The 23,033-nt window shown below is 42.2% G+C and overlaps 1 protein-coding gene across 1 annotated transcript in view; it reads right to left on the bottom strand.

The window, feature by feature from the left end:
- The window catches only part of ptprn2 (protein tyrosine phosphatase receptor type N2), a 112,233-nt gene that overhangs the window by 69,216 nt on the left and 19,984 nt on the right, over window positions 1–23,033 (bottom strand). Inside the window, exons 3-10 of the mRNA XM_069512774.1 lie at window positions 21,755–21,868; window positions 14,383–14,636; window positions 11,521–11,974; window positions 11,093–11,389; window positions 10,804–10,844; window positions 9,946–10,370; window positions 5,920–6,006; window positions 768–847 (exon numbers count right to left, since the gene is read on the bottom strand). Of these exons, the coding sequence (XP_069368875.1) occupies window positions 768–847; window positions 5,920–6,006; window positions 9,946–10,370; window positions 10,804–10,844; window positions 11,093–11,389; window positions 11,521–11,974; window positions 14,383–14,636; window positions 21,755–21,868 (1,752 nt within the window). The remainder of the gene's footprint in view (window positions 1–767; window positions 848–5,919; window positions 6,007–9,945; window positions 10,371–10,803; window positions 10,845–11,092; window positions 11,390–11,520; window positions 11,975–14,382; window positions 14,637–21,754; window positions 21,869–23,033) is intronic.

Raw genomic sequence — 23,033 nt, forward strand, 5'->3', positions numbered from 1 at the left:
CCCCGGCCCATCGTGTTCTTGCGGTAAATCTGTATCATCAGCCATCATCCTCCAGCACAACCCTAATAGGAAACGAGTTGGCGGCAAAAAGATGACAGATCTCAGCCAATAGCAACACCACCATGTTGATTCCAGTGGGGTGATATTGGATGATATTGACTGTCGGGAGTACTGCTGCGCCTCTCAAAGTCATTTCCGACCAAAGCAAGGATGGCGACACACATCCAACACACATCAGCACTAGAGCAGACAATATACCAGAGAGTGGCGGCAGCGCATACTGACAACTTCCTTTCTGTGGGTGACAGCTCTCCATCAGTCTACATCAAACAAGTGCATACATGCAGGCACCACACACACTGAGGAGAATACACACTACCTACACACACACACTTGGCTGGTGCAAACCTGTTTCAATCTGTCAGCCTGTTGGACGTAATAGAGGCGAAATAAACTGTCCTGTGTGCTGTATGTGAGTGTGTGTGTGGAAAGGACAAGTGTGCACACTCGGCTCATCATCTCAGTAATTGATGGTCGTCTGTCATTGCACAATGTTGATAATCTTCCTTGGGACGGCCGCTTGTCTGAACAAGATGAACACCAGCCTATCTACTGTATCTGGAGAGACTAATCTGTGTTCTCATTTGCTGGAGCACAGACAGTGACGGAGTGGTCCGGCCAGTAAAAATGAGATGAGTCGCGATGAAGGTTGTCAACAGGATCATTGTGTGCAATTGGGAAAAAAATTAAATAAAATAGACTCTTACCTGCAACTTCAACCAGATCTGCAGTGGTGATGTTCTTGGAGTTGGCTCCAACTCGGAAAGTCAACGCAGGTCCCAGGACTCTGCAGGAAACAGCAGAGGAGAAAATATATTGACGGGTAACATTGAAGGTTTTCGTTTTTGCAGTCGTGCTAAGTATCCAATCAGTAGGATCAAGTATTTGGTGACGATGGGAAATCAAAATAAGAAAATGTGCTTTTCACAGGCATATAAATGTCTTGCCAATAGAGCCAATATCCCACTTTAATTTTGGTTTAACAGAATTGCTGCTTCAATTTCTGCAGCAGTGTGTTTGGATAAATGAAGCTCTACATTTATTAATTGCAGTGGATTCAACAAAAGGTGTTTGGAGTGTCTGAAATCACATGTTACTGTATTAAAACAGACCAGTGCTGTATGAGCATAACCATAAAAAGGGTTTAATTACACGTTTTTCACAACAAGTGCATGTTGACCTCAAAGATTTTGGTAGAAAATGATTACATGGTGTGGGATGCATTTACTATGAACATATTTTCAATTTCCCAAATGACATTAAATGATCATGCTAATAGAAAACATATTCAAAGTGCAAAATTGTTTCCTTCGAATCATATTTGCTGATGCAAATTGGAAGTATATAATTTCTAGGAGACAGGGTTGGAGTATGAGGTTGTAAATTAAAATAATTATTTTGAGATTCGCTTTACTTCCCAAGAGTTACATGCACACATGCATGAAAAACAGTCAGCTACAGACTAACCGCTTCGCCCTGTTCACACAACTTATGCTCGGCTAAAGAAACAGACGAGCGGATGTATCCTTATATTTACGGAACAGACATGAGAGTCTCTTATCCATCCTCACCTCACCCGCCCAAAACTGACAAAAACTGCTCAAAGGTACATTAAGGTTAACTGTACAATGAATGCAGAGATTGGCCAAAGACCAAAGTCCTGTCATCAGCTAAACAACTTAATTTCTTTTCACCCACAATAACCCGCCTGTGCTCCCTGTGCCCATTCCCTCCTCTGTGTGGTCAGGAGTCAGCTGCAGGCTTCTCTCCCCGGAGCAGGATAAATGTTTAAGGTCTGAGGTTGGCTATGAAATAAAATCTAACAACCCCAGCAGACTCTGAAAGAACTCCCAGCAGAAATTCACAAAGAGAACAGTGTATACTGAAGCAATGTGTAATAAAAAATGTACTCATGTCTACTGAAACCTCTTAAAGTCTCAAGTGAAAACAAATTTAACAAGAAGCTCAAAAGAGAGAATTTCACTTTACAGCTAACAGTGACTTCATAGTCCTGCTGAGGGACGTCTTTTCAAAACACAGTAAAAGAAGACAACAATAAGCACATCATCCCCCATGAAGGATGAAGACTCCGTCTGGGCTAATCAGTAACAAATATGGCACCTTATTTCCAGCTGTAATTGTAGTTCCCCAATGGGACAATCAGGGTAATTCTGAACACTGGAATGCAGCAGTGAGATATTTTTCCTCAAGTTTTGTCAAAATTAAAAGGAAATCAGAGACGACTCTGATACTGATGACGAACACATTGCATGAGTGAACAAATGTTCCATACTCAACCACGCGTTCTAGAGAAATCCAAACACGGCACAAATTGGTGAGAATTTTTAACTAAGCTGAGGATCCGCACTTTGATCATCAGCATTTTATCAGTTACTCTTCATCTTTTGTTCAGTCTCAAATGTCTAATATAAGAGAAATGAAAAATCTCTGGCATCTTTCATCAAGAGTTTTCGCCAAAATGGACACTTGAAGGTTCAGTGTGTGAGATCTAGGTGAAAGGGATCTACTGGCAGAAATTAAATATATAAAATTATCCTGGTGATGTTTCATCTAAATTGTAAGAATTATTGTTTTCTTTACCATAGAATGGATCCTTTATATTCAAATACTGTACATCAGGAGCGGGTCCTCTCTGTGGTGGTCACCATGTTTATACAGTAGTCATAACTGGACAAACTAAACAAATTTTAAGTTTTTATAAAACTAGAGATATAAAAATATTAAATCAAATAAAGATAAACAGAGGCAGTTTTATTGACCTATACACTATAACATCATTAAAGTCATTAAGTCTTTAAAGTAACATATGAACACACTTCATATGAGGAACACAATGAGAATAATTTTTATGTATCTCACATCTATTGACAGAAATTGAATATTTTATATATATATATATATATATATATATATAAATAAAACATCACAGTCAATGAGTTCAACCTGCTGAACTCATACCGTGAGTTAACATCGCACTTGACATCAAACCCCCATCAACCCACTTCAGTGCGTCATCATGTCTGAACTGTTATGGCCTGGAAAGTGTACATTGACTTTTAGTGTACCTCCACAGCGTGTGACACAGAGGGATATTCATCAGAATGCTGCAACCCAGACGCACTCACCATCACTCAGTCCGCTACACAGAGGCAGTGACTCCCGCTCAGCCAGGAGCAAAATGTGAGCCAGTACCACCAGACAGACGGACCCGACCACGCACCAGTGCGTTTCTGAACATGATCACACACAAATACACACAAACGTGGCTGTGAGAGAAATATGTCCTTCTCTAATGCCTTCACCTGGGCTCTGTTTGCTCACGTAAATGTCAATATTTCCACAATCTTCACCCCGGCTTCCATTCTCGCTGGCCAAAGGTGTTCTGCCAGGGATCTCGATGCATCTGAAATTGAACTGACATGATTTTTTTTCTTTTCTTTTCAAAGCTACACGGATGCTATTTAAATATACGGGGGGGGGGGACAGTGCCACAGTTGGGAGATGAAGTTAGATGACAGATAAGTTATCTGGAGGACGTCACACTGCCTCCTGTGTTATCGGATGTGTAAGCTTGGACTTCATATTAACTCGGCTGGTGGGACGTGAGTGTGTATATTGGCAGGGGGTGTCCGGGCGTGTGTGTGTGTGTGTGTGTGTGTGCCTGAACAGACTGTGTGTTAAAATGGACTTGTGAGTGTGTGTCCCACTCCCCCTAGTGTTTCTGACGAGTAAAACACTTACGTCATCTGAAAAAGGGCTCATATTATTCCCAACCCATCACCACCATCATCATCATCGTCGTCATCATCATCCAGAAACTAGAAAAAAATCGTATCTCTTTTAAAAGTAATATTTTCTGTGGGTCACTGCAGCAGCGAGCTCACACATAATTGTTTTCAGCATTCGATAATCTCAACAACATCGAAGCCTTCAGCCTCCTCTTCTCATTTTCTCTTAGTGTGAAATTCTCTGCCTGCCTCTTGTCATGTTTCAGTATCTCTTCTCTCGTCTTCCTATCAGGGCACATCAGAGCGAGTGAGTAAGAGAGAGAGAGAGAGTGAGCGAGCGGCCCCGGAGCAGGGCGGCGTGCTCTGACCCAGCTCCCGTATACTCAGGCAGCCTCATGTTCAGACAGAGGCTTTCAAACACTCACCTGCTGCGGCCGCACAGCGAGAGTCACAATGGACTTGCGTCACGTCCTAGTCTCAGCTATTTCTATATGAATGCACTTTCATTACTTTGTAAAAAAGAAAAAAAAAAAAAAGAACAGAGATATAAACAAGCCAGACAAAGAGGACATTCTCTGTGTTTGTTTTCGGTGCAGAATACTGTTATCAATATGAGGTGTAATACAGCGTGGAGGTTTGATTTGCTGCATCTGCCTGTGGCTTTTAAACTGGCATAACACACACACACACACACACACACACACACACACACCCTTACTTGAACTTTATTGCAGGCAGATTCAGATTTTACAAAGATAATTAATTTGCTTCAAAAATATTGTCGAACTCCAAAAGTCTGGGTCTGACCTTCTGGCACATAGAAGTTGACTGCATGAAACAATGACAGCTCCCCAAGAGTGAAACTAAAGGGTCTTGATTGCCCCCTGGTGGCCAGGCTCCAGTATAGGCCATTAAGTAAACCCTGTCTCCTCCATGTTAGTGGATTTGAATGGAGTAAACCAAAAGTATTTTTCCTGAAACATGGTTTCTGTCAAGTGCTCATCACACTGATATATGTTCAAATCATAGTTTGTCCAGTAACTTTGGTTTTGATGAACTATTTGATACTAATTGTTCTTTTATCTTTGATCTGAATGCTACGACCACATGATGGTACAGTACAATAATGTCCCTGGCTGTTCATTGGCATCCAGATAACCACATTAACCATTATGTGCCTCGGCTGAGTGTGAGTGATATGAAATGACAGGTGTAACAACAACATTAACTCAATCAGTGCCGGCTTGAGGACAAATCCTGATGCTCCTGGAGATCAGAGCGTCTCCGTGGTTGCGTTTATTTTGAGGTCACTGAGCGTATTTTCAGTGTCGAGCAGTAGATACAGAACACTGCCTGACATTGTTTTCCCTCTGTAGCAATTACACACAGCAGAATAGTCTATGTACAGTCGCGCAGCAGCCGCAGACTGCAGTTCACCGGCTTTGGTGTACACATGCTGCGGGTGTTTCTGAACCACCCAGACTTCACTTCTCCTGCAGGAGCATCTTGAAAGACTTGTCAGATCTTTGGCGAACACATCTCCTCTGCCTCCTACATGGTCTGACACCGAACGTGCAGCAGAACCACGGTACAAGCACAAACCAGGCTGGGTTCAAGGACAGTTCGCCTACTCATTAATATATTAACCGCCTCCTGGAATACTGTCTCTGTATCCAGCTCTATCTACTGCTGCCTCCCCTGCTCTCTCTTCCTCTCTTTGTCTCTAACCGAGAGTCGTTTGATGACTTGACTGCTCTCTTCTTGACAAGGCGCACAGTGACAATAGTGGTGAGGCGGTGTTTTGAATACAATGGAGACATCAGTATGTGTCTGGAGGTAATTAGGCCTGATTTCTCTCACTGCAAGAAGTCAAACACACCAAAAGGTCAGAAAAACAACAAACGCCTACAGTCTCTGGCAGTGCAGCACAGTATTTCCACAAAAGCAGTCCTTGCTGTGTCTAGAACAACCTTCATTTTGTTTCCCTGAGCTAAAACGCACAAAACAAAACTGTTCCAACTGCTTTAAATGCAGCAAATTATCCTTTATTCAATGTATGGCAGGTAAATTGTGATTTGCGACAGTGTGTGAACGGGATGTTTGTACGTACGAGAGTTTGGTGAGGTCTGCGGCTTGGAGGTTCAGCCTGTTCGTCAGCCGCTCCATGAGGTCCAAGCCTTGGTCAGTGGTGAGGGAGCTGGGGGAGAAACACACAGACAGCTGTGTGTCACATTTGGACGTCCATATCCATACAAGATACACAAAGCCAGTCAGGCGTTAAAATGTTATTTTTTTAGGGAAATAGTGCCACAATTCATACCCACAAATGGGTCATTGCACACAAGCAAAAGCTACGGTTGTCTGAATGGATGTACTGCACACATGCACACACACCTGCACACACATGCACAATCACAAACAAACACACAAAGCGGCGTGCCAAGGGAAAAGGGATCAGCTGCTTCTTCAGGCTCAGTAAATCACCTGCTTTTTTCCAGCAATGAGACAAACAATAAGGTGCAAATGGAACCTGCATGAGGTGTAATGGCTGTATCATATGTACGCGCCTTTCCCTCCCTTTCCCTCTCTCATCTTTCTTCTTCTTCGCCTACATTCACTTTTTGTCTGTCGCACGCACGCTCAAAGTAAAACATGATGAGACAGAGTACACAAACACCAGGGCACGGCATGCACGCGCCCTCACAGTGAGATGAGAATAATAAGGTGCAAATGGAATGGAGGTAAAGTGTAATGGTGGTCTGATAAAGCCATGCCTCATCTCAGCTCAGTCCGCGGCTGCTCTCTCACTCGGAGAGTAAATCGCCAAGGAAATAGACCAAACAAAGGCAATCTACGGGCCAACGCGCTGGATGGAGGAAACGAGAAGGGCATACACACAAACACACACACAAAGCTACTTTACTGCTGACAGCTTAACCTGGAAGCACTGAGACTGCCAAGTGACTGCAAGGTGACATGCAACAATCCAGGCAGGGATCACAATGAGGCATTGTTGGAATTTCTTGTAGAGATATGGCAGTTTACCAGTTGCATTATATATGGGTTTTTTTCATTTCACATTTAATACAGGTATAATATTAATGCTGAGATTTGTAGCTTCCACATTCAAGTCGCTTCCCTCTTAAAAACAGTGTCCTGGCTGATTCACTCCACCTTTAAGGGAGTGGGTGGTTCTTTTTGTTCCTCCACTTTTTGAGGGTTTTTTGAAAGTTAAAGATTCACCAAACCAATTCCAGACACGTTTTGCATCCCTCTGCGGTAATTCTAGCAACTGGAGAGCTCCGGGAGTGACTTGGTTGTTGATGCTAGCACTTTTCCCCTTGGATTTCTCTCCCCGTCTCTTTCCCTTCTTCTCCCATATACCTTTTGACTTCGCCCTCCGCACACAAACACACGCTACAGCCTCCCCCCTCCTATTCCCTAAACAACCCCCCCGCCACTACCACCTCCACCACCACAATGTCAGGAGCTGTCAGATAAGCAGGTTTGCGTAGCTTCACTGCAGGGTGCGAAGCAGCTGGGGATAACAACCGTGCAATCATGAGGTCTGCAGCTGACGCCTCTATAGGCCAACTATAGGCGTCTGTTAGGTGGGCTGAGGGTAGACGTGGAGAGGGAGGTGAAGATGTTTCACTCAGAAGGTGACCTATTTCCTTCCCTTGGCACATACCTGCCTTTATTGTGTGTTTTCGTCTTAATCTGAGTTTCTATATGTGTGGCAATAAGGTGACGAAGACTGTACCCATCTCAGCTTTATGAGCCTGCGTCTCTTTCACAGGTGAAGGACAACCCACTGACACCAGACTTGATAACGCCATAAAGGGATTTGAGAGAGAGCCAGGGGCGAAGACACAGTCGATAGGAACTTATCTTTGCTGAGCCCGAGCTGAGTGAGAGGTGAGCGAGAGAGGGAGCGAGAGAGAGAGAGAGAACTTGGCTACCCTTCCTGACAAAGTATTATCATTAAAGCTGTAATACAGCAGAGTAATACCCACACACGCAGGGATTTATCATCCCTGCTATTGTAATCAGGTGCAGCACACACTAAGGATTTCAAACTACTGTATCCTTTTCCATTCAGACGTGAATACGTGGGTGATTTTGACAGGAATTAGGTCTCTTAGAGGCAGTTTTAAGTAAGTGAACAAAGGGGACATATGCTAGGTATTAAGGGATGTCAAATGAAACAGGTCCAACAGCACGCCTCACAAACGGCGAGCGGAGCAATAAACCGTAACACGAAGCAGCCATGAACCACATAATAACCACTTAAGCATGAGAGAGTGGCTTTTACAAGGTTGTTGGTGATGCTATTTGAATATACTGTAGATTTTCAAGTAGAATGATGAAGGTAGTAGAGGTTGCTGACATACTGTAGACTAATGCACTGAAAACAGGGTAAAACAGAGCCACACTTGATATAAATGCAGTTCACAGAGTCTAAAGTGTAACGTTGCCCTGGACAGCTACTTCAGCGTGTCTCTCTATTTCAAAAACCACTGCACTGATGTTTTCTCTCAAGTTTTATTTACTTTAAATAAATGTTATAAAGTTAAGTACTCAGCATAGTTCAATGTCATACACAGCAAAATGGACAGCCCAAATTTGTCTGCAACGTTCCTACATCTATCCGAGGACACAGCTCGACAGGGAAACAGACCAAACAACACATGAACAATAATAATAAGACAATTCTTCTAAAATTTTAATTAACAAACACCTAGTTTTGACCGTCAGATTAAACTTTCTTGATTAATTGACTTTACTGAATCTGAATACAAGCAGTCCAAACTGCGAACCCTGAATTTCAGGTAAAAACAAAGGTTGCTTTACAGAGGAAGGACGTCACTGCACAACCAAACAGGAGGAGTGTAACCCAAACAATTTATCAGTTGGCCAATAGAAATCAGCCGATGAGTCTTCCACAGAGATATTGGTATCAATGTTTGCAGATATGAAAACGTATACTTCACAGAATGAACAATGCAGAGAAGATGTGCAATCATGTTTATGTTTTACATATAAATGTTTCTTTTCTTTATTCAACCTCTATTTATATGGTTGTGTTTTCTTTTTACTTATTGTCATTCATAATAAAGTGTAATCCTGTCAAATATCAAGCCTCAATTACATTTATTCATCATAAGGGTTTGAAAAACATCTTAGGGAACATTGCCAATTTCTTATATAGATATGCATCAGTCATTATATTGGTATTGGAAATGTTTAACTCCCTAATATCAGTATGAACACTGGCCCCCCAAAATCCATATTGGTCAGGCTCTACTTTTGTTTTCCCCATTAGCTGAAGGTAGCACAGTGGAGGTGTACGGTTGAACAACCAGAGGAACTCTAGTAGAGTCCTATTGAGAGGCAAAGAAGGCGAAGACAGAAACAGAGGTAAAATAACAGAGAACATCAGATGGGCATTCACTCCAATGGAGAGAGTCATCGTGACAGAAATTCAGCCCGGGACTTATCCGCTGGGGCCGGCCGGGTTTGCGGGTTGTTCTGCCGTGTGAAGGAAACCAATCTCAGAACACACACGGGCAGCACGCTCTCATGAGCACCCCTGAATGACAGGCACACACGGTAAAGACACTGACAGTGCTGGTAAAAACTTTATAGATTTTTTTTTATGGTCCAGCAGCCCACTGAAGCAGCGGATTTGTCACGGTAGTCCCATTGGTCGGTCTGACAGTGGAAGGAGCTCCGAGACCAAACCAACATTCAGTTGGCATTACTAGATGAGTAAATAACTAAACCTGGCTCTTTATTGATACGACTATCTGCCATTCACAAACCTCTGAGATTTCTAAGAAGGTTATTGGTTGTCTTTTGCCACTTTAAGTCATTATTTGTATGTATTATTTATTTGTATTCATCTAAATCCTTTATCTCTTTTCTAGTTTATTTTTCATAGACTAAAGTTTAAAATCATGTGACATTTCTTAGTTTTCAACATTGATTAAATTAAATTACTGTAATTCACTGTATTTTACTGTAATCACTGTAATATCAAGTAGTAAACAATCTTAGCTTTATTAATACAAATTAAATTTATTGTCAACGTATTGTCAATAATTTATATAATAATAGTGTGCCTCATACTCACTCTGTTCCGGTGATGATGTAGCCAAAGTGTCTGTCCTTCCCTCTGCTGGAGAACTCTTTCACCCCCACGTGGACCAGCTGAGTTTTGACTTTCATGTCCTTCTTCTCTGGCTCCTCCAGCTGCTTCTTCCCCGCCGGGGCCTGAATCCCCTGCATCAACCTCTCGATCTCTGAGTCCACGTGTGCGTCTGGGCCCTCCGCACCACCGGTTAACCGCAGCGTGGTGCCCTCTTTTGCAGGCGTAACTACGGTCTTCTCCACCCAGCGGTGGGGTACAGGAACTTGGCCCTGGGTTGTCCGGCTCTGGACGCTCTCCAGTCCGACCATTTTCTGGAGGGGGGCTGGTGGGCCGACGCTGACCTCCGGAGCATCACCGAAGGGCTCCAGGTTGAGGTAGTCCAGCAGCTTGGAGAAGAAGGCTGCATGCTGTTTCAAATCAAAGACTTCACTTTAGAATACAATTTAAAACTTTGCTTTAGAGATTTTTCAAAATTCTGAGGGAATAATAACTTGAATAGCGACTTGAGATCTATTAGAAATGTCAATAACTAAAATAGTTCAATTTGTGTAGTAGTGTAAAATAGTACATTTCTTAAAGGTTTTGCTTTCTTCCTAAAAGTTAAACACATGATGTCGCACAAAACTATTTTAATTATTGTCATGTTTTAAGTTCCAGACATATTCTGAGAACCAGCAGTTGTGAGTTTTTCTCTTTCAATTTAAAAGCAAACGCTGGTCTGCACAACTTTGATATCACACTTTTTTGAAGCAGCATTCAAAAGTGAATAAAGTGTAAGTTTGTGTGTCTCCCTCCCTGAGAAACCAATTTGTTGGTTGAGCAGAGTAATTTTAAATTCACCTTGTCAACGGGCTCTTTGTCGGCACCGTCTATTTGTTGGCCTGGAAACAAACACAATGTGAGCAGATTGTGTGAAAACTGAAGCACTCTTTTGTATTTAGCAAAGAAAAAAAAAACAGTTATGACTCAAAATAAAAGACTCAGAAATAAATTTGGCAGCCTTGTATATGGAGATTATATAAACAAAGCATTATTTAGACATTTATAAATGACAATGTTGCAAAGTCTTATATCTACGAGAAGATAGAAAAACATAGCTACTCTCATTGTTCATTTTTTACACACCCACCTTGTTGTTTCATTGTCTGTGTGTCTTTCTGGTTTGGTTCCTGCCCTTTGTCTGATTTCAGGTCCTGGTCTTGATTCAGTTGCATATCTGCTGCCGGCTCCATGTTGACTTCCATGTCCCCCCTGGAGACAGCAACTCCTTCCCCTGGCCGCGCCCCAACGGCGGGCTGCTGCTCGTCCACCTCCTGCAGAGCTCCTGTGATGACTTCAGCCAGCTGGTCCAGGTCTTTGCCCATTAAAGCCTCTATGTTGATGCTGTGCCTTCCCAACTGATTCACAACATTCTGGATGAACCGCTCTGGATGGGAAAGAAGTGAAGAATGACCATCCAAAATAAAAACTGCATTTAAACAGAATTTCCCATAATCAAAAATGAATTATTGTGGTGCTTATATAAATGTTATGAACAAGCTTTAATGCTGATCTTACCATCCATGACACTAAGAGGTTCTTTGGCACCCAGTCGGTTTGTACCGGCCTTGAACAGCAGCCTGTCAAGATTAGGCATCTGGCTTTTGGAGCCAAAAGCCTCCTGAGGCTGCAGCTTTGCCTGTTCATTCTGAGCCGGCCGGATGTAACTCAGGTAATGGAGTTTTCCTTTGGGCCAGGAAGCCTCTGCACCCGGGGAGGCCTGCTGAGCAACTGGTGCCTCGGCAAGAAGCCGCTCTAGATGACTGGAGAGCAGCTTGCTCCTTCCCTGGTCTTGGTTGGAGAAGGTTGCACTGAGCTTGGGGTGCCTGCCCTCTCCACTCTGTGTAAAGACTTTGGTGACAGGAGGATGTTCGGCTCCTTTCTGAAGGCTGTAGACAGTGGTTTCCTTCCAGCCCTGCTGGGGTTTTGGCCAGCCGGGCTCCGAAGACCCATCAGACTTGATGTCTTCATTCTTCAACAAAACATGCACATTTAAAACAATGTTAAAATTTCAGGCACTATTTTTTAGCCATGTTTACAACCATGTTTATAGCCATGCTACAGGTAATGACATGAGCTCAAATTAGGGGTATAAAAGATTTGAGCTTGTAAAGTTTGTAGTTTTAGTGATGTGTACCTGTAAAATAAATATAAATGTTTGCACATATGTACAACATATTTGTATTTGTAGAAAAAACTAGAAACTATATATAGTTACACAAAGACACTGCAAAAAATATAAGCGCTTTTATTTCTATCTCTTGACAGCCCCTGTGTGTAAAACTCAGCACTGAAAGTTCCCATGCTCTGTGATGCTGAAGTTTGGTTTTGACACCTGAATGTGATTGGACAGTGATAGACCAATCACAGAGCAGAGACGTATCAGAAGACAGGTGCTTCTGTGACCTTCATCTGCATCACAGGTCCTGAAAGTAGATTTTAAAGTTTGATGATGGTGTGGGCTCATATTGGGACCCAGCTGTGTTTGCATATATACACAGCCCATTAAATGCTGCTAAGCATTAAATATAATTAAACCCATCTGAATTTATTTGTGAACATCAATTTAAAAGCTTAAAATCTTTCTAACTCATTTTAGTGAGACATGGAAGAATTATCATGGTGCCACATACAGCGGCAATGACTGGTTAATTATTCAATATCAAAAATAACTTTTACACTTCTTTTATAACCAATTATTCAAATGATTGTTCAAATGAACATCTCGTTTGTAGTTTTACTTTGATGAGATGTCAATATGAACATATTTGGATTTTTGAGGGTTGAACATTATTAAATTAATGATTAATCTAACACTAAACATGCTAGCCCACTGACATTAGCATTTAGTTAGTATAGCTGTGGAGTCTTTGTCTTATTTCATTCATTGCTGCAAAACTGAAGTGACAAAATTCATACGATAAATATTCAACCTTTAGTTTTTCTCTCCTCCTATGAGAACATTAAACGGGTTGTACTGGGTCAGCATTGTTGTGACAGGCTTCGGTATAAAAAGAGAAGCAACCTGGGCTCGACTAGACAGGACAGGATATGAATAGGGATTCTAGATCAAAGACAACTGCCCTTGGAAATTGCATTATGGAAATCAAAGATGAGATAGTGTCACTCAAAGTGTAATTTCATGCATTTCCACAACACACAACAAACTTTAAATGCATATCCACCCCGTCAGAAAAGTAGCAGCAATCCCTTATCTGAGAAGAAAAAAATATATGAGTCATCTGATTTCAAAGTTGGCCATATGAGTTTCTAAGTGACATCGTATTACAACATGATGCACTGGTGCACAGGTGTGTAGAGGCCCTCTAACCATTCAGCACTGCAGTTGGCACTAAAATCTGTGAATTTGTTCCTTCTTCTCTGCGAGGGAGAGAAATCTTCTTGTCTGAATTATAAGAGCCCATGCTTGAATTGAGAATACTATGTATATATCCGATCCACTGAGCAACACTATTATCCATGTTGCTGCAGCACTAATACTAGCTATCTCCCTTGGTGCCATTTTCTGTCCTTCAAATGTATATAGAGAAAATGTCAGTCTTTCCAAGCATACTGTGAGGCCATAATGGCATTAGCACAGTGAGACGGGGGGTGCGCTGCCATTCAAGCAAACAATCTTTGCCTTTTTCCATCACACTACACAACAAAGGGCCTCATCTCATCAATAAGGAAGGTCCTGAACTCTTCAACTTTGCATTATGGTGGCACTGACACAGCAGCAGGACGCGGCTCGCCTATGAAGGATGCTGAGCACATTTCACACAAAGCCGGGGTTCCAACCTAAATATGAGGACTGAATAATGTAAAGAGGTGATGGAAGATCTTTGTGTAAAAGGGTCCCTGCTCAGCGGGAGACGGGGGGGGGGGGGGCAGAAAGCGAGAAACAAAAGCAAAGCAGGGACGTGAGGGCGACCCCGGGAAAAGACTGACTCTTTTTCAACATGAATATGAAGAGGCCCTTCTATAATGTAGCTGAGGAAATGTGCTTTTTATTGTTATGTGTACTTATGTAGTGTAGAACAATATCTATAGCCTTAACCTTGGACCTAAATTCTACTGTATATCACTAACCAAGCAGTTAGACTGTGACATTTAACTGAAGTGAGTTTCTTTAGAAGTTATTCCAGTAACTTCCTGTCAAAGATAGATTTTAAACGTGGTCTTGCTACACCACCAGTTTGTAAGTCCCAGCTAAGTTCACCCTGACATTATCAACAGGGTTCATCAACCAGGGCCACAGAAGATGATATACAACTGTTCTCACAGACCGAGAAGAGTAAACTGAACTTAATATGAAAAATCCCTGTGCCCCTCAAATGTCAGCAATTGCGACAAGTCTACAGCGAGAAGGCGTCTTACCTGAACTCTGGCTCCCTCTCGTAGTCCGTCCACCTCGGCCTGAGGCAGGAAGCCCAGACCCGTCAGGTAACGCTGAAGGTTTTTGCTCAGCTCCACCTGCGCAGGCCTCAGTTTTCTGTCTCTGGAGCTGCTGAAGGCATTCGGGCGGTCAGAGGGGTTCAGAGGCGTGGCCTGATGGCGGAGGGGGACATTCCTCAGTTTGGAGAGCTCTCTGGAGATAACCTGCTGAGTGATGTCGTCCTGCCATGTCAGACCTGGGAGAAAAAACAAGGTGGCATTCAAACTCTCAGCTTTAAGCTTTAAAAAAATAAAAAAATAAAAAAAATTTTTTAAATAGGGTCCAGGTCAGAAACTACTTCAATGAAGACAAGAAACAGAGCCTGGAGATAAGTGAGGATCATTTGAATAATATATGAGAAAGTCAGAATATGAATACCAGCTCAAGGTCCTGGAAAATAATAATACAATACTTTTTTACTCTAAAATTGAAATGTATATAAAGGAGTTCTGCTGAAGGCAGTGAGGTTAAAAATGGGTGACCTTTTTTTTTCATTTTCTGGACTTATTTTTTTTTCTCATTTTGGAAAGAGATTGTAAAAGGGAAAATATATGGAGTAGAGCTTGATTGCTCCGAGTTGAATGTTTTCATATATCCAAAGATATAAAGCTTCACCCTGAGAATGTTTTTCTGACATGTATTAATTGATTTATGTGATGATTATTTCTCTGTTTGATTGATGAAAACAAATCACTAGTAGAAACAGAGAAGGATAAATTGACTTTTACTTAAAGCTATGATATCGACATAAAATTCTGGGAGGGAAAATACAATATAGTTGATATCTGACCATAAAATGAAAACACATATCTCTGAAAGATCCTGCTCCTGCTCAGCTATTTGGTCGTCTATGTCAATAAATGAATATCACTCCAAAATATCATTAAAAGTAGTGGAAGGGTTGAAAACTTTTAGGTAAGTTTTGATTCATTGTTTTTACTGTTGCATTATGGGTTGAACGAAATGTACAAATCAGCTAAGGTGAATCGTAATGGCAGAGGAGGAGGGCTTCGATTGCAGCACACAAACTGGGAAGCCATGAGCACACATGTATGGACACATGTATACAAAGACACACACACGGCACATCCAGTCAACACACCAGGGAGAATGTCACACTGCAGCCGGACGCCTTGCCAACATTTCTGCTAATTGCCAACACATAGTTGGGATGCAGAACTCCTGGGCAGGGGCAAAGCTTGGCGATGCCAGGACCAGATGGAGCTACCCGAGCAAAAAAAAAAAAAAAAAATACCCAAAGCATGGCCCCATTCCCAGTGAGCCAAGAGGCACAGCATTCCACCGGCAAAGAGCAGAGAAATACCTCAGATATTATACTTCTTTTAAGGAGCCAAGATGTTCACTGATGACACTTCCATTCCACAGAGACATTTTTTCAGTGCTTGAACAGAATGAAAGTAATTATGCTGTGGCGCACACTCTGATTCGGAGTTGCCACATTCCTCACTTTTAGCCAAACTCATCATGAAACAATGCTGCTCTTAATGATGTGGACATATTTAATAAAAATAAACTACTAGCCTGAGTAAGAATACATGCAGGAATGAGAGCACCAACACTGCAGAATGTCTTCATTAGCCTGGTTTGTCACCCATAGACACCGGGTATTCTCATAGATATTCATAAGCACCAGATGAGGATCTGAGCAATGCAGAGCAGCTACAGATGCCTCCAGTCATTCTTGGCAGCGCTGAATGGAGCACAAAGCAGCGTATGTTGTCAGTGTTCTGGAACGCAGCTCGGCCATCCATCCGTACAACAATGACAGTTAACTACCCGTGGCTTACCCGATGTGCTGTATATTTGCTATATATTAACGCGTTGATGATCATTTACGCCATCATCAGTCATGATGGGGAAAGCGGGTCTGGCCTGGGCCCTGAAGGATCCATATGTTACCTGTGTTTAACTGCAGCCGGTTAAATGGGTTCAGAGTCAACATGCGATGGTGCCACAACAGCTTCATTGAGTGTGACACCTCTATCCCCGGTCTCTCCTGGGGAATACACTCATTTCCATACATACCATGTTTTGAGAGTCTGCGATGGGCTCACTTGAGGGAAGAAGGCACACCAGCGCAAATTACAGAATCAAAATGAGCAGTTTGTGAAAGGAAAAGTCAGGAGGAAAAGTGGTGGGGCCTTTACAGTTGGATTCCTCTCAATCAACCCCTCAGCTGATTATCCTGGCACTGAGGAGCTAAATGTCATGCAAATTCATTGGTAGGTCCAGAGAAAGAGCAGGTTCCATCGCTAAGTGCCAGTTTTTGCTTGTTAAGGATGGTGCGCTGTCTGCGGCACATGGCTCGGTTAATTAACGCCTTGCCATTAACGCAACAGCTTTCAAACAAGCAAGATATTTCTGTTGGCTTCGTGTCTATTTTCCGAGCTCCAGAGAGAGAGAGAAGGGCCCTCCTAAATATTCCAAGCCTATTAGATGGGATCCTGTCGACATGTCTTGTTGTTTCATCTGCTGTTTTTGAAATGCAGATTTTCCCCTTTTCCTTTACTTCTGTCCACCGACTGATTTTAACGGCATTAATGGAAGAGGGCGTGAATAATTTAGTAGCAAGTTCTGTCTAATTAGTCCAAATTAAACGTGTCAATCCAAATATGAGATGTGAATTAAATCCACAGTGCAATGGTGTGGCACCCCCCAAAAGAGTGTGTGTATTTTTTAAATGTCATTTCATATTCTTTCAGCAGTTTGAGGTAAATAATTGGAGCAAAAGGAAAAACAAATTCTTCTTTACTTTACCCTGCCTTAACCCTGACTCCTCCATGTTAGCTGATGGGACATGGACCACATTAAAAGTCAAAGTACAGCTGAGATTGACACAATTGGCCGAGCCTGTGTATCTACAGGACCTCGCCATCGCGGCTCCATCCCCCAATCACAGCTACGTCTCTGGCTCCAAATGATGTCTTAGTCGCAAGATGGCAGCTTTTGTATCTGGAGTATTTTGGCTTCACTTCTGGTCAGCAGGATCCATCTTTATATACAGCTGATGATCGAAACCAAAACACTCCTTGTTCTCTACACCCGCAACATATTTAACATTTTTGGAGTTCTGCTTTAAACTCAACTTAAGTTATGTGGGTTTAAAAAGTGCAGCTGCACAGTGTGAGTTTGTAATGGCTGACCCCACCCAGCAGGTCAGAGAGGATGCTATCGTATTCTTTGTTGAGTGCCGTGAAGTTCCTCTCAGGACCTGCAGTCAGCGTCTGCCATGACTGCAAACCAACTGATGAACCTCTACAAGGATTACAAAGAACAAAATCTGCCTTCTTCACATATCTGGACTCACACAGGATGATTCAATGAAAGCTTTCTTCTTTCCCTTATAAGTCCTCACGTTTTCACTTGGCTTGTTAAAAGAGTCAGTGTATCTATTCTTTCCAGAACCATCTAGCAAGGTTGTCGAGGAACAGACAGGGCAGAATATGAGGATGAACAATATTAGTTTGTGTTGCTTGTCCGTCAAAGAAAGTCAGTTTGTGCAGGAGGCGAAACACGACCGTGAGTAACGTAGTTTCAGTAGCACTGGAGTGACATGATGTCAGTTCATGGTCACTGACTCTCCTCCCTGACTGACGAATCCTGTCAATGGAGCTAATGCAAATGTCACGATGCATCATCATCGTACTTGACTTGTCTGTACTACGAGAGCATCTGCAGCTCTGCACAAGGTCAGGAGGTCAATGGACTGCAGGTTACTGTAGTTTAACGTGGTGGATCAGCAGCGCTATTGTTGCAGTTTGACGTGATTCTTTCTGATCTCATGAGCTCGAAAGCGTAAATATGACATGAACCAGTTTTTCTTGGGGGAAAAAAACTCAGTTCTTGTTTCTTGCTACACCTGTCAAGCTTTGTGTTAACACAAAACTCATTTACTGTGACTGAGGAAGCACACTTGAAATCTGGAGTATAATGTGAGGTTTAACACAAATAAATGAAAAACTCATAATAAGATATATATACATATAAGAATTAGTTGTGTCACTTTAGTTTTTAAAACGAAAATAACATTTGGTTTTAATAATCATCAGTTATAAGTTATTGTTTGTTGAGCCAAGGCTTCAGGACTGAGTGTTGTTTTGGTGTCAATCAAAAAAATCTGGAGGAGAGGAGAGTAATTATTCATATTGAAATCTTCAAGGTTTGCTTACTTTATGGATTTATTTAGTTTTTGACATATTTGTGTTATTTCCCTCTGTACTAAGAGAACCAGAATGAACTTTATGTTATGACTCCTTTCTTTAAAAATACTCTGGTCAGGGATCATAACGATTCCTACGAACCCAATGGCCCATTGGACATTGACTTGCCGGTGTAGCTCAGCTCCTTTGTCCCTTTACTCTTTTCTACCATCTTAAGCATTTCAGAAATAATAAAACTAAAAAGTAGTCTCACTTTTACAATAGAAAAAGACTGTGTGTAAACCTGAAGAGCTGGACAAGAACCACTTGTTACTTGATATTGTAGCATCTGGATTCCCACATGGTTAATATACTTAACAGTTAATATTGTGATTAGCTAATTTAATAACATGCACCCTGGCATTGAAGCTATTTCCAAGGTAGAGAGATAGTCAGGAATGCTAATATTTGCAGTTTACATTTGAGCAGATACATTAAAGCTAAGCACAGTTAAGCTCCTCCTTCACAGTTTTACAGATGTGCTCTCGTTTTTTATCTAAAAAACACACACACCACCCTCCAGCCTCTTAAAATGCAGCAGAGAGTATTTCTTTCATTTCAGCCCCGTGCACGGTGCTCAAACATGCAGAGAATCCAAAGATTGACAGACTTCATGTGCCTAGTTACAGTTGCTAGGCTATGATTGGACAGTCGCCGTTCGGACGAGGGGTTTGAGGGGAGGGTCAATTAAAGGCTCCATTGTTTGAATATATTGTACTTTAAATCAATCCACCGCAGTTAGCTCCTGTGTCTATCTCCGTACGGTTGCAGTCAACGCACACATATTTAGCAGAACCGTACCCTAAGAGTAGACGACACAACGGCTGCACACAGTGAAGACTCTTGTCTTTGGGTGCTGTGTGATATTAAAGTCATTTGCAGCTGGATGACAGTACCTTGCATTCAGACGGCCCTTGTGGTGAACATGTCATACCAAGACAATCTGCTCTGCCAATGGAGACACTGAACTCTGAAAGCCGCAGCCCTTTTGTACCAGGGTCAATTTCTATTGATCTGAATGACATTGGTGTTGAGCAGTGAGCAGAGATTGTGTGATTTCTACCTGCGTCTCCGATGAAAGATAAAGAGGATTGTAAATCAATCCCATTGATGTTCCTCCCCCATTTTCCCCCTCCCCCTTCATATCTTCAATTTAGGCTACAGTACAATGGTCTCAACAACCCCGTCCGCTCCCCTGCGTTTCAAAGATGACACCTCAATAGCTGCTGAACCGATAAGAATAACGTGGCTGGCGAGCATTAACGGTGCATTGTGGAACCGTCCGGAGATAATGCTCCTGTCCGTCGATGTGATTGTACAAGACAGAAATGATTCAAAGTGATGATGTCATGTCTGCGGCGTCTGTAAACGGTTGTCTAGAAAAAACACAAGGTCAGAGGATGAGAAGCATCGAAAGGATTTAACACCTCTTCAAACGGAGCGGGGACAGAATTACACACTGGATCTCTTCTCATCCCGCTCCCTCTCATTTGTTTATTTCCACACAGTAATTAGAATGAATGTGTGGTCTCGCCCGGCTTAATATTCATCACTGCACATTTTTTCTCCCACTTCTTTTTCTTTTTTTTTGATTTCCTCTGGACGACTGCGTACTCTTAATGATTTTCACCACTGGTTCACGCCTGTTAAAAGATATTAAGCTCAGAGTGGCCTGCAAAGCCAATTATGTTTGGAGGGCTGATGTTTGTGGTCACGGTATGAGTTACAGGTGTCTACTGCCCCCTGGTGGCTCAGAGCTGCAGTTACATGCTGCTGAATATGGAGAAAATACAGAGGGAAAATAATTTGCTTTGTAAAAACATTTTTACTGATTTGACAATTCCTGAAATTGTTACTGGTGCTAATTACAAAGAAAAATATAGACTCCTCTTTTGTCAACACTTCATTTAGAGTTTACGAGAGATTATTGACTGAGAGGAAAGATTATTGACTGAGAGGATTTTCCCTTGAAAGAACATTTAATCCTAAATAAATATCCATCCATTATTTATTTTGTCTTGGAAACTGTCTGCATTTTTCAGATGTTCTTATGTGCATATGGTTTCTAGGTTACACTAGCAATTAATTAATTAGAAATCTGAACCCTGTATTTGTATTATTCAACTTAATGTATATGAACTATACGAAGTAGTTATGGATGAGAGTGAATAGGTATGTATGGAGGAGGTCTATTTTCATATAGTTTACTTTATCTTGTGTCTTGTTCACGTATAAAAGGGGGAAAGGACAAGAAAAGAGACTTGTTTGTATCTGTAACAAAAAGAGAATAAAAAAAGACAGAAATTATAGGCCCATAAAATAAAAGGTCATCATTTGGGTCATATGTTATATTAACTGTTGTTCTGTTTTTTCATGGGCAGAGGATACTGTTACTAAACTGCCAGAGCCATTTGGTCAGCAGCAAATGAGTATTATCAGCAGACTGTCTGGAGGCTCCACTCACTTCTGTCTGTTCACTCAGAGCCATCAGCACGAGGAGGCTCTGTTCACCACAGTCAGAACCAGGCATGACATAATCAATGAGATGAGACTCTTACAACCTGTGTTGGCAAAAAGGAAACTCAGCACGGCTCCAGGTAGTGAAACTAGAACCACGATTTTTTAAATTCCTGCTTAAACTTCATTCCTAATGAGTTTAACTGTTACCTCCGATGCAAAGATGTGTTTTTTTAGATGCCTTATCTCCCTAAAGATGCACATTAGCTGCTCTTGATTGAGTAGGAGAGACTGTCTCATGTGATTATACTGCACACCTCACAGTTACTCATCCACAAAATTAGCTCGAAACGTCCTTACAGCATACACAGCGATTAGATTGGCTGCTGGAGTTAGGCGATGATTGCAAAACAATGGCCTGATATAATTCCTGTTCACACTCAGTGGTGGTGTGCCACGCTAGCCAAAGGGACAGCTTGGCTTATTTGGCTTGCTTCACACAATAGCTATTGACAAGCATTTGCTGTATGAGCCCTGTAAGCGACTGATAAAAGCTGTCAAAGAGGAAAGTAGGACACTCAGAGAGAGAGACAGAGAGAGACGGACAGAGACGGACAAGCAAACAGGCAGCATGTACCTCTGTGAGCCAGTTTCTGCAGGAGGATCCTGAGGCGCTGCAGAGCAGAGGGAGAAATATCGTACGTGTACAGGTGTGCACCGGCCAACTCCTGGCACCTTCCAAACACCCCGTCTGCAGGAGAAGAAAAGAGGAGAGTGGTGAAAACATACTCACCAGGGATGTGCTTTTCAAAGCTCAAAGTGAGAGACACATAACAAAACATCCAGCACACTCTTGTGGTTCTGGTGATTAAAACTGAAATGTACCTGCTCAGATAAAATGTAGTTATTGTGTGTGGCACCTGCAATGTCTCTATTCCTCGAGCTTCCTGTTTTGCAGGAGCTTCTAGCTGACATTTTTCATCTGACAGCGCCAGGATAAGTAGCCATTTATGGCAGGAAGGACTTTATCAGGGACCCTGGTAATCTCCCTATCAGCAGGCCTCCCGCCTCACTCAGTGCAGGTTGCTAAGCAACCCACGCCACATAGTCCCTATCAGCCCCATAATTCAATGGCTGGTCTAGACCTCTGAGGGATGGCGAGGCTCAGGGGGTCAGAGAGAAGCGTGTGGATGTAATGGCTGGAATATAAATGACCTGCACTGTCACCTTCTCTCAGCTGGAGAGACATATCCAAGCATCTTATTGGCTAAACACAAAACATGAAAAGCCACCTCAGAGATGACCTCTAGGGATGAAGCTTGCAGATCTGATCAGAGTATATTTTTGTGTATAAGTGTGTCTTTCATCCCACTGTGTGAGCTTATGTGTGAGAATTCCACTGTGATTACATGGGATCTAATGGTGTGAATCAACACTTGGTCATGCACCACACTTGCATCGCATTAATTAGCCCCAAAATGTTGACAGCAAACGTCTATGGTACGATCGATGCCCGCCGACATGTCGGACAATGCAGAGTAGACACTGCCGTCCACACACCCTGCTATTTTCAGGTTTCTACTTCATGTGCATTTATGTGTTTTGACAGAGAGGAGCTTGTAAAGATTCAACTTTCTAGAAAGGTAAAAAAGAGAAATATTCCCTTTTTTAATTTCATCTATTTAAACATCACTGAGAATCATTTTTCATCTTCAAGAATATAATTACAGTGCCAATGTTGGATGTAAAACTCAGCGACTGATAATTACAATGATAATAACGTGATGTCAGACAGTGGCTTCAAATGGAATTTTTATTCTAAATGAGAAGCGGGTGTTTTGCTGACTCCCCCCTCCCCCCTCCCCCCTCCCCCCCTTAGCCTGCGACCTGTTAAATGACATCTCTGTACAGGAAGA

This window comes from Paralichthys olivaceus, chromosome 17 (assembly GCF_024713975.1).
Source record: "Paralichthys olivaceus isolate ysfri-2021 chromosome 17, ASM2471397v2, whole genome shotgun sequence".
Classification (NCBI taxonomy): Eukaryota; Metazoa; Chordata; class Actinopteri; order Pleuronectiformes; family Paralichthyidae; genus Paralichthys; species Paralichthys olivaceus.